We start from the raw sequence: 12087 nt of genomic DNA, 5'->3' as shown, positions 1-12087 counted from the left end.
TGACTAAGGAACACATCAAGGAACAAGTATTGGCTGTGATGCCAAGGATCCTCAAGCCTTTATGGACGGGCAGCTGGTCTGCAGGACCACCTTGCTCAGCCATGTGGCTGAACCAAGGCAGCTGCACAGGGATGGTGCTGAAGTACTTGTGAGACTTCATGACTCATGGGTGGATCTACCCACTTCCCCAATGCCTTGCTAGGGTTTCTGCATTGTTCTGCTACCGCGGTGACCTGCAGAACAGCCCTAACTCCAGGGGGACCCTAAGATGACCTCTCCCTTGCAGAGCTTATCCTCATGTTGTCCGTTCTTGGAAACACCACACCCAGCTGTGCTGGCAACTTTAGCATTTGTGTAACACAGCAGGCAAACGTGGTGGTGCTGCTTCTTCAGCCCCAGTGCTAGAAAAGCTCTTCATAGGAACCAAGAACTTACATCAGTTTTACCTGTCTGAATCATACACAGAAAATTCTCCAGAGCAGATTTCTCTTAGGAAATTGGAGTGGAACAGTCTTGTTTCCAGATACCAGTGCACAACTGCAATTTGTTAGAGCTCATGTGAATGAAGTCTAAAACTAAATCCTAGTCAGATATCAAATATCCTGTATCCACAGTACAGGACCTCACCTCACTGTAATGCACATCCATCATGCCACCATCTTCTTTCATTGCACCTTCTTCATCAATGTTTGGAGTGATTTTCCTGAAGGCAGTGCATCCACTGGGAAACAGTTCTGCAGCAGACAAAAGGAAATGGATTAGTGAAATTATCTCAAATGTGTCATGCTGCTGTACTTTAACCTGAGCTGGCAAATCAATACCACTCAACTCACTGCCCCACTCAACCCTGGTGGGATGGGGAGGAAAATCGGGGAAAAGAAGTAAAACCCATGGGTTGAGATAAGAATTTAATAATTGAAACAAAGTAAGCTAAGGTAATAATAGTAATGGAGAGAGATGTAAACCTCAAGAAAATCAAGTGATGAACAACTGTGTTCATCACTACTGACCAATGCCAAAACCATTCCCAGACTGGCCCGTTTTCCAGGTAAATCCCCCAGCTAATACACTGGGCATGACATTCTGAGATGTGAAATATCCCTTTGGCCAGTTCAGGTCAGCTGCCCCAGCTATTCTCCCTCCCAGGTTTTTGTGCAGCTCCTCACTGGCACAGCATGAGACACTGAAGAAGTCCTTGGCTTAGTGTAAGTGCTACGGAGAAACAACCAAAGCAGCCACGTCTTGTCAACATTACTCTCACACTGAATCCAAAACACAGCACCAGCTACCAAGGAAGAAAAGTAACTCTATCCCTATCCAGCTATTGCTGGAGAGCTGGGTGGTAAGCACACAGAACTGTACAGTCCTAGCAAGGAAGCACAGTTAGGCACCCCAAAACTTTGGGTAGTCCAGCCTTTACTGAATCATTCCAGCCTCTGTAAATGCAAAGAGTGCCAGTGACAGAAATAACTCAGTGTTCAAACTTAATTTAATATTCCTTTGGACTTGTTCCTCTTCCCTTTTAGGAGTTCTCCTTTACCACTACTTGTGGTAAGCAGCCTTTGTGTACAAATAAAACATTGTCAACTTTTAATACTCCCATCTCTGCAGCCATGAAATGTGAAATGTGCATATATGTGCACATATATGAAATGTGCATATATATCACAAGAACAAGTCCTGATTTTTCCCACTTTGCCAAGACAAAGTACAGAATTTGGAGGGACTCCAAGTCCCCTGAGCAGGGCACTGAAGAACTTTCCAGCCAAGGCAGTGTATGCAATCATCTTTCATGCAGCCTTAACTTTCTGAGATGCTAAGGGTCCACTTCAACAATTACTCCCTTACAGGGAAATGAGAAATGGGGTCAATATATCAACTGTGGAATAGATATTTAAAAGAAAACCTTCAATGTGGTGTAACTTGAGAACACACAGCTCTGTCTTTCCTTCCTATTTTGCACTAAGCCACAAAACTCTCATTTTTTTCTGACTGTTCTCTACATAAGTGTATGGTTAGGCTACAGTCTCATTTCTTGACTGAATTTTGACTGCTTTATTCTACAGTTTTCTGTACTGCCTATAGTAATAATTCTGATTATCATATTGAGTTGGTTTTTAACATGGCCTTTCCCAGTGAGCACATTTCCTAATGTAAAATACAAGTGAACATTTAAACCAAGACATGATGTGTTGGCTCTTATTTCACTAAGCACCATGCTAGCACGGCTGTCTAAGTAAACAGGTATGAACAACATTCATTTCTTAAAAACTACTCATCATCTTCTTGCTTTATACACTGCAATATTTTTTTCCTTTTTAGCTTGTTTATAAAATAACCATTTACCAAATTGAGAGAGCCTTGTCTTTAGAAAGACTCTGACACCCCCAAACCCCACCATCATCTTCCTCATGTCTCCAGCAGACAAGCAGACAACAGACAGCAGACAAGTAACACTTACTCTTCCTGTGCAGGAACTCTGCAACGAGGGCTGCTACGTGAACATAACACATGGCTGCCTGCAAAGCACAAAGGGAAATCATCAAAATGTCATCTGTAAATCTGTCCTGTTGTGCGCCATCAATTTGTGCTTTCAGTTGCACGAATTACCTCTGAGAAGTCTCCGTTCTTCACGTGTATCTTGGCCATGCTGTCCAGCCACGTCTTCCGGAGCTCGGGGGTACTTGCGTAAGACTTGGCCAAACTGTACTGGAGATCAACCAACATTTCTGGGTCCTTCTCATGTTCTTTCATTTGAGCAGTAGCCATGAGCACTGTGCGGATTCTCTTTGTCAAATCTTTGACTTCGGAAGGAAAAGCTGTTGCCTGACACAAAACAAATTGAATTAGAAGCTAATAGAGAAAACACAGGCTTTGCCAAGGAATGACCCTTTCAGCCAACACTTCACTTATCTGAAAACACTGAGAACACAGTAGATAAGGCTAATTAACTCTTCCTTAGTGAACTCACACTCACACTGTGTACAGTGTTTCAGCTGCATTCAGAGGCATTTCAGTCACGACACGCACAGGGCCAATCTCTCCAGGTCATGCCCAGGATGCCAGGCTGGCTGTTCCTGTGCCACAGTGAGACTGCCACTTTGGCATCCTGAGGAGCTGCTGTGAGAGCAATACAGAAGTGCTCCATGCATGCAAATATCTCTGGATGAAACCACAAACCATGGTTCCAGTATTTTTTCATGTCATTCAACATCTGGCTTGTTAGGCTCTGATGTGGTCTCTCTTCAATTCCTAAAGCAATGAAGGCATTTGTAGAGCTTCCCACCACAGGAATGTAGTAGAGAAGCATGTGCTCTGGTCTGATCCGCTGCTCAGAACTAGGCCAACGTTGAGTTAGACCAAGGCTTGTCCAGCCAAGTTTTATAATCTCCTAAAACAGAAAATCCACCGTCCTTCTAGGCCCTGCCCCAGGGCTGCACAGTGCTCTTGGGAAATAATTTTGTCTTAAGCAAAACTGGAATTGCCCTTGCTGCAACTTGCATACACTGCCTCTTGTCCTGCACTCCACACCTCTGAAAAGTCTGACTGTGTCTCTATAAACTGCCTGCTGTGGAAAGAAGCAGGTAGGTTCTCCCTCAGCTCTCTCCCCTCCATGATGAGCCTGGTTTATGCTCCCTCTCCTCAGATTCCTGTACCCCAGCTGCTGCTGTGGTTGTGCATGGCATTCTCTCCTGTGTGTTGAAATGTCTCTTGTACTCTTGCACTTACACAAATACAAAAGCTCAATATAATGATCATCTCATGACGTAAATTACAAGAATGGCTCAGTAAAACCCTTACCAACATGTGAGCGCAGAAAAGAACTGAGGTTTTTGCCAGGTATAACCTAACCCTAACCTATAAATTTGTTAGATCACAGTTAAACACCTAATGGAAGTTCCCATTAAGCCTTTAGGTCATAGGATAACCGTGGAACTATAAAAGCACTTCCCATTTCCCCTCTCCTGCCTTGGCAGCTACTCTGTGTGAAATGGAGCATGTTGCAATTGCTCAATAGATTGGGTACAAACCACTAATTCTAGCACAAAGATAGGCAATTATTTTCCAAAGAAATACAACCATTAATCTCCACATAAGAGCTCTTTCTTAACATTACTGGCACTCAGTTGAATAAAACTAAATCCTGCTGATTATTACCTTCAGGCAACAGAAATACCAGACCCTCCCATGTCATTTCTCTCAAAGCTGGGAGTTCCTGGAAAGCTCTTTGGACAATCTTGCAAGAAGAACATGGCAAAGCACAACCTGAGCTGCTGGGCTTGCTCCCCTCGGTGTGAGGCCTCACGTTTGGAGCATGACCGGCCTGAGCAGCTAGTCCTATTGCAGCTGGCACAACACTTGTTTACTGAGCAAATGCAGCCTAATACAAGCCTATAAATCACACTTCCTGTCATTAGCCCAACCATTTAAAAGAGTTTCCTGGAGTCTGTCCCCAGGCTTGCATCAATGGCCGATAGCACATGATGGGATGTGACATCTCCAACTCACCTTCATAGGCCTGTCGCTGTTTGCAAAGTTGTTAATGATGAGCAAGGAGTCCTGAAATCTGGTCCCACCACTGAGGGCCACATCTGCAATTAACTGGCTCACTGCAATTATTATCTGTGGGACAAGGTAGAAGCTTTATTTAAACAAGCCCTAATAAAAGGGTTTTATTAAAGTCATAGTTAATAAAATTCTCACAGGAAAACATCATGTCTTTTCCACCACGTAAGCAGTGGCTGGCGTCGTGGCTCAGCTCTCACTTCTCCCAAGGACAGACACTCCCCAGAGGACCAAACTGCTTTGCAGAACTAACAATTCAACTATTAGAATATGAATCCCTGTTTGGACATTAGCTACCTTCTTTTGTGATTCTTTACAACCCAGAGGGTATTCATCTGTTCCCCTAGGTATCTACATTTGCTTCAAAAACTACCAGTGCCAAAAAAGCAGCTCCAAGGAAATCCCTTCTCCTGCCTCAAGGGCAGCTATCCTTTCCACCCCATCCCAGCCAGCCTCTGGCACAGAGATGTGTCTGGTATCTGATACACTAAAACTCAACAGCTTGGAGTACTTGATGGCAATTATTTCACCTAAAGGTGCCTGGACCAGTCACTGGAAATGGGAATTAGGCAAAGCCTGGAAAGCAGGAGGATTTCTGTCCATATGGCAATGGCAGGATCCTCTGCAGGGGTGAGGTCACAGAGCTCTATTGCTGTAACTGTTCATTAAATCTGAGGTGTCCTGCCTCTAGCTTTGCTCAAGCCACTGACCTGAAGATGTGTTCTCAGAAACGTTCTCCTTTTGGTGAACTCAAAATTATTTCTCATCAGGAGGTACAGAAGAGCAGAGGCTTCGTTCCTTGTGGAGGACACCTTGGAAGTGCAACACTTCAGGATCTCATAGCAGAGGGCAGCACACATGTTCACCCTTCCTTTGAAAAATGCTGAGGGAAACTTCACAAGAGACATGCAGATATTAGAAAATACACCACTAAACGGCACAGGGTTCAGATGGGCAGGGGGACAGGGCAACAAACTATGCTCCAGCCTGGACAGCCTCAGCAAAACTTCTGCCAGAATTCTGAGCCTGAAAGCATTTGTGGGAATGAATTTGGGGCCTATTTTTAGCCACATTTCCTAGAGCAATGTGAACTTTTCTGTCATGCTTCTGGGGATGTGATTGCTTATGTCCAACTAACCCTTTCCCTGACAATATCTGGGTTTATTGGCAAATTCTCACTACATTGGACTGATAGAATTACATTCTTACAAAAGCCATAGTCATAAGTGGTGCAGAGAGGAAAGGTCCCCCAGACATTCCCACCACAAGGTGCTATCTGGAAGATCAGAAAATCCATCGGAGCCCAACCAGGAATCCGACTTCACTGTGAAATGTGACCTGCAATGCTCACACATCTACTTCTACATGATCCTCCAAAAACATCTAAAATCATGCCTGCATGCCCTCAGGAATGCAAGCAAGGAACTGGCTTGTCCCTCAGAACCTAAAATCCAGTGACCTGCCCTGCCTCCCCAGCCAGGGCCACCCAGGGAGCAGCAGGACCAAGCCAAGCCCCAGTGCAAGCTCCCGCAGTCACAGCAGGGCTCAGGGACCTGCAGCAGGGAGAAGGGCAACACCAGCACCCTGGTGGCCTGTCTGTCCCCTCACCAAACCCTTGAGCACAGCTGCCAGGCCAAGCTCAGCCCTGCCTGGAAAGGGACACCTGCAGCAGAGCCCTGTCCCCGTGGGCAGCAGCCTCCTGGGGATGCCAGGGCGTGTCCCTCTGCGGTCACAAGAGGTGGCTGGCGGGGAGGTGACACCACACTTGGCTTCCTTCCACCTCGGCCACAGCAGGCTGAGCACAGGGAAGCAGAACAAGGAAGGGCTTTGTGCTGGCACGCAGGGACCTGCTGGGAGGGGAGATGCCAACACCTCTCGAGGGAGTGGAGGCTGTTGGGGCATTGCACAGCAGCACTCTGCTCCTTCTGCTGCAGCTGGCAACCAGACCCAAAGAATTTCCTGGCAAAAAGAGGCAACAGTGGCAACCAGGGTTTTACCTATTCAGAGAAAAGATGCGTTCAGTTTGTTCGAGACCCCATGGTCCTCATGGGGCATGGTCCATTAGCCACTTTTATCTGCCCCACTGCCTTCTGCCCATGGGAGATGACAGTAAACAGAATCAGTCAGAGGCTGAAGCTGTTACTGTGGCCCTCTACTCCTCGCATTAAGTTTGTATGTCCCAGGAAAACTTGTAGGTACTGCCATGGCTACCACCATGGCGTGCTTGCGACAGGGTCTTAAAACAGGGATCTAGGACCTGTGGCTAGCAACATACTGGGACTGCACCAAGAAACCAGAATTAGGACACAAAACACTTTTTGTTCACTGCCTCTGGCCAAAAATTATCTTCAAAAAACAAAATGGGAGAAAGAAGGAAAGAGGCAAACAAACATCATAATAACACTGGGCCACACAGCTCGTGTGTGCACCGGGGAAAGGAGCCCCAAGAACTGCTGCCCACTGCAGTGCTGTCCTTCCCCCAGAGCCAGACAGGGTCATGGTCAGCACTGGCCTTAGCCCAGAGCTGGCCCAGCTGTGTGACACAGACAGCACAGTGATGGCTGGCACCTCTCTCAGCAGGGACACTGCCTGCCAGCAGAGGCTTTCCAGACACTTCCAACGTCCAGACACCGCTAGGGACAAAGCCCTTGCCTGGGAATCTGCTGCAGGAGGAGCTCTGTGCACTCCCCTCCACACCCACCAGCTCTGGAGGAAAACCTGTGCCCTTTCCACAGGGAACCCATGTCCCTTTCTGGAGACCAAGCCCAAGCAGATGCAAGGGCTCCTGGTGCCAGGTTCAGGGAAGCAGATCCAGGGGAGAATGGCTGCTGGAGGTCCGGCCAGGTGCTGCCTGTGGCTCCCCAGCTGGCCCAGAACACTGGGGAGAGCACGAAACAGCCCCTGTGGTGGTGACTGTGCACACTGCAGGAGCCCATTTCTGATCCAGCCCCAATACAATGGACCAGAGCAGGGCTCAACCCAGCAGCCAGCTCCCAGAGAGGCCTCAAAGGGACATGAGGGCAGGACAGCCATGGGGACAAGCAGAAGGTATGTCTGAGCTAGTTTTTAATGCACATCCCTCCTCTGTGCATGTTTTCCTTTATAACCTTTAATTTAAAGACCATTCCTAAGCATGCATATAGGTATTTATATATGTATTTATCTGTTATTGCCCTGAAAAAAACAGATTCAGTTCTTAAGAAAACCTAGAGTGTGGAACAAGAACAATCTAGCTTTTGTTGCTTCTTACCAGCCAGTAAAACAGAGGAAGCTTTCTTGCCAAATTCCCAGAACACATGCATGCAACCAAAACCAAAGATGCAAACAGTTACAGAAGATTTTTGTTCTTTGCTCTCATGCAACATTTTTTTAAAGTCTTTTGCCTATCCAATAACTGTATTTAATGCAGAAGACAAATTTTGGGATGCAGAATACATCTCAGGAGTTTTTTTCCCTCCAACAACCATTTGCTGTGACCACAAATAAGAGGGGGATTCTTTTCATTGTAATTATAGCTACAGAAGGCCATAGAAATGAGAAATTTTCCATTCTAGCAGTGACAAAGGTGTAACTCCCTTTTGCTTTTCTTGACGTTACAAAGTAAAGCAGAGCTGGTATTTGAAAACAAACTTGCAGGAAAACATTTCATCCTTGACTTGTCATGCAATGCAGTGACCACCTGCCTTGGCCACCATAGCCACTTCAGGCCTCAGAAGAACCCTTGAGAGGACTTAAAAGGAAGTTTGGGACTCGTGTGGTTATGGAGTTGGCAAAGAAAACACTTCCTCCTTCTAGATACCATCTGCTGGGTTCATATCTTGCTTTTACAGAAGCCATATATGTCCTGTCATAGGGGAAATGTGAGAAAGCTGAAATCAATAATTTGTATCTTTAAAGACCCATGATGTGAAATTCAGCGTGGATTTAGACTGGCATAAATCCAAGAAAACAATCCCACTGCCCCATCCTTGCAGCAGCCAAGCATGCAGCCTCCTTGCTGCCACTGATGTTTTGGAAAGCAAGTGTGGAACCCCTGAAGGGCTCCAGGCTTTGAAGGCTGACAGTGAGATCAAATTGAGCAGGTGTGCATGTTTGGCTTCACATTTGAAAAAAACCCACAGAAAATATGCCAGGAAGGCAAGGAACAGCTATTATTTGCTATAGACACAAAACAAATATTTCTGGCTAAGCAAACTTTTGGCTAGCAAGGGGGAGAGTAGGGTGTGTGCAGATCTGCAGCAGGATGGATCTCCAGGCTAGGCAGATCACAGGCAAGCAGAAAAGTCAAAAGAAAGGCAGAGCAACAAACATGCACTGAACCCTGCAGAAAACCTGAGTGATTCCTGCCCCTGCCAGTTGCCAATCTAGCAGGCTTTAAGAAGCCCCATGGAAAAACACCTTGTAGGAGACCACGCTGACTGGAGCAGACAGGGAGCCAGCAAGACCTCAGCATTTCTGCTTCTCTTGTGTTTGCTTAGCACATGCCAAAATCCAGCCCTAGACATATACTAACTCTTAGCTTTGCTCTGGGGTACAGCAAAACGTACAAAGCACAGACTTTTTCCACCTTTGAAAAGCAGTTTAGCAATCTCTTCTTTTAATCAGACTTTGCTCAGCAAAGCAGTGCAGAAGCTCCTTTAGAAGTTACTCTTTGCTGCTTACCACTCAGACCCTGTGCCCTGCCTGGCTGCAATCTGCCACACGGATTTTCCTCGTTAATGAAGTGTTGTGCTCAAGGGATTTGAGGTGTTTTAATTAATTTTGTATTTATGATAACTGCACAGCTTGGGAGGAATGGTGTTCTAATGTACATCAGGTCTGGAAAAATGTCCTTTTGAGCAGTGGCAGGTTTTGATAAGCACAAAGGGCAATGTCAACATCAGTCACTGCTCTTTTGTGGTCAGCTGTGGCTTTGTCACTGCTTGAGCATGGAGCATTAAACAGCCTCACTACCTGTCAGGGCTCAGAGAGCACAGAACAAGGTTCAGCAAGAGCCATCACCTCTCCCAGCAGTGGGTGAGGAGCTGCCTGTCAGTGCATGCATTATTCAAGCAATAGCACTGGCAGCAGCACTGGCAGTTTGGGGCAAAGATTCAAGCACCAGCTGTTGGTCGGAACAGACGCTAATCCTTGTGACCAAGGCACGTGTGGGAATTCCTCACGATTTCTCCTTTTGTTTCCTAACACCCAGCAAATAAAAAACAACTAGAGAACTTAACCTGGGTTGTGTTTTTAAATCAGTGAAGCTGTTTTCTAAAACACATCTCCAAAATATCAGTTTAACAGGAGTTTAACCACGCTGGCCTCTCTGCCATGCTTGTAAGTTCTCCCACACCCTTGTCATGTGTTACCTACCTTGCTAATGAAAGCTCTCAGAGAGGCAAACACATGCTTAAGGGCTGCTTCTGACTGCCCATTTTTGAGAAAAGCCAGATGAATATCAAAAACCTTCTTCATAAGTGGATTGTGGCCATCGTTGCTTAAAAGCTGGGTCTGGAAAGCAACAGGAGAATTTACTTAGCAGAAATGTTGTGCCTGAAACTGGAAATGACAGAGATAATTTTGCATAATTAATCACATTAATTCTTAAGCCAGATAAGCAACAGGGCCTTCAGTAAAAATATCGTCAATAAAATGTGACAATCACTAAAAACTTACAGTAGTTAGCAGGGCTAATTTTTTAGCAGAGAAAAAAACTAAAATATTTTATCACTTTTGAATCAATAATTCCAAAACCTAAGTCAATATTCTGTACAACTGTCACTGGTTACCTAGTTATTTTAAATAAAACATGCTGTTACAAATGTAGCCATCACACTGTTTTTTTTTCCATTTCTTTTCATTTTTCTTGAAAATTGTTTTGTTTGCAGCCCAAAAGAGAGAGGGGGGAAGAAAATAAAATAAGACCCATTTTCTCACTGGATAGATTAGTAGCTGTAGTTAGTAATTTCACTTCTCTTGTTTCCTGCAGAGTTCTGCCAGTTTGCACCTCGTGGAGATATGGTAACATGGAATTACTTGGGGTTATTGATGCAGTTTGGTGTCAGACTGTGGGCTGTGCCTGCTGTCATCCCCACAGGGCTGTGCAGGAAATCTGGGCATGACACAAGGATGTGGATATCCTGTATTGACAGGAAATCAACAGCCCCCATCCCACTGCCAGTCCTCACAGTCCTTGGGCTGGCTCAGATTTCAACACCTTGCACAGACCTTGTGCTAAGTTCAAGATCCAGAGTTTTCCTCTGAGCTCATTCCCTGTGGCAGTGGAACAGCACCAGCCCAACTGCTGCAGTACAGGACCCACTCGTGTCCGGTGTGGCCATCAAAGTGAAGCCAAAGCCCACTAAAGGGGAAGGGAATCCAGTCTATCCCATGGTTTGAAAATCACACTGTTTTGTGGTTCAGCAATATTCCAAAAGAGGCAGCTGAGAAAGTCAAGCAAGTTTTAAGTGTTGCATTGAAATCCTTTTGCTGTTACCAAACTTCTAAGGAGTAATTTAACATCTGCCTCAGGATGGCTTTCTGGCTCTGCAATGGAAACAGAAGCTATGAATATCTTTCCCTTCATCTCCATGTAAAAGGGAAATCTTCATCGTGATTGCTCTGAAATCCAGAGCAGTTCTTGTGACACTACACAAGACGCGTTGCTACATGCAGGATTCCCCTGAGTACACTTCAGGAAGAGCATTTCTGGAACAGTATTTTGCTGCCATCCTAGGGTTCTCTTCACCCCACAGAGGCCTTGGTTTTTGTATATGGCAATGGCTGCCAAAAGCACAAATCCCAGTATGGAAGAGAAGACTTCTACCCATGGCTCTGGTCCTATCTGCACTGGTAACCACAGCTGGAGTGCCTCAGCCCCAGAGATATTCATGTACAGTGATTCAAAGAAATCTGGGCCTTGCTTCTAGGTAATTCAGGGTACAAAAGAGTGACTGTTCCAAAAATGTTGGACATTCATTTCCCTTTTCTCTAGTCCCTCTTTTCTACACGATATACATTTCCTCTTATTCTATTTTTGTAAAATCTACAGTTAAGGTATAACATTTATGGGATTTTCTCTAGCCTTGCAGTTTTGAAGAAATGGCAAGATTGTGAATGGGTATAATTATTCTGAGACCCTGTGAAACACTCAGTGTTTTGGAAAATAAACAAGCTGCAAATGATTTGCTTTTGTAAAGCTTTTCATATTCTTCCATTGTAGAAGAACAGATCACCAAAATCCACACACATAAAAATACAGCACACTTTTCTACAACATTTTTCATTTCAGTGCTGACCTTGAAACTCTGAGTGAAAAAAGAGATGGTGTCCAGGACTGTCAGGCACACTTCTGTGGCAATATTACCCTCCAGTAATGCCTGATGCACAATGTCTGCTTCTGAGGTCCCTGCATCTGTGGACAGAGAGAAACTTAGGAGGAAACAGTGTTCAACATTCCAGCTCCCAAAAAACCTAAGTGCTGATACAGTTAAGGTTTTCCCTTGCACTTTCACTGCATTTGGGAGATGATGCAAGAAT

General features: G+C 45.3%; 1 protein-coding gene across 3 annotated transcripts in view; it reads right to left on the bottom strand.

The window, feature by feature from the left end:
• The window catches only part of DOCK11 (dedicator of cytokinesis 11), a 77970-nt gene that overhangs the window by 11019 nt on the left and 54864 nt on the right, over positions 1 to 12087 (bottom strand). For all 3 annotated transcript variants that reach the window (XM_068204752.1, XM_068204753.1, XM_068204754.1), the window contains 7 exons: positions 11847 to 11962; positions 9922 to 10059; positions 5277 to 5459; positions 4510 to 4623; positions 2611 to 2826; positions 2462 to 2519; positions 628 to 734 (listed from right to left, as the gene is read on the bottom strand). In XM_068204752.1, the coding sequence (XP_068060853.1) occupies positions 628 to 734; positions 2462 to 2519; positions 2611 to 2826; positions 4510 to 4623; positions 5277 to 5459; positions 9922 to 10059; positions 11847 to 11962 (932 nt within the window). The remainder of the gene's footprint in view (positions 1 to 627; positions 735 to 2461; positions 2520 to 2610; positions 2827 to 4509; positions 4624 to 5276; positions 5460 to 9921; positions 10060 to 11846; positions 11963 to 12087) is intronic.

This window comes from Anomalospiza imberbis, chromosome 14 (genome assembly GCF_031753505.1).
Source record: "Anomalospiza imberbis isolate Cuckoo-Finch-1a 21T00152 chromosome 14, ASM3175350v1, whole genome shotgun sequence".
Taxonomy (NCBI): Eukaryota; Metazoa; Chordata; class Aves; order Passeriformes; family Viduidae; genus Anomalospiza; species Anomalospiza imberbis.
The sequence above is the reverse complement of the archived record's forward strand: the minus strand, read 5'-3'. Positions and strand labels throughout refer to the sequence as shown.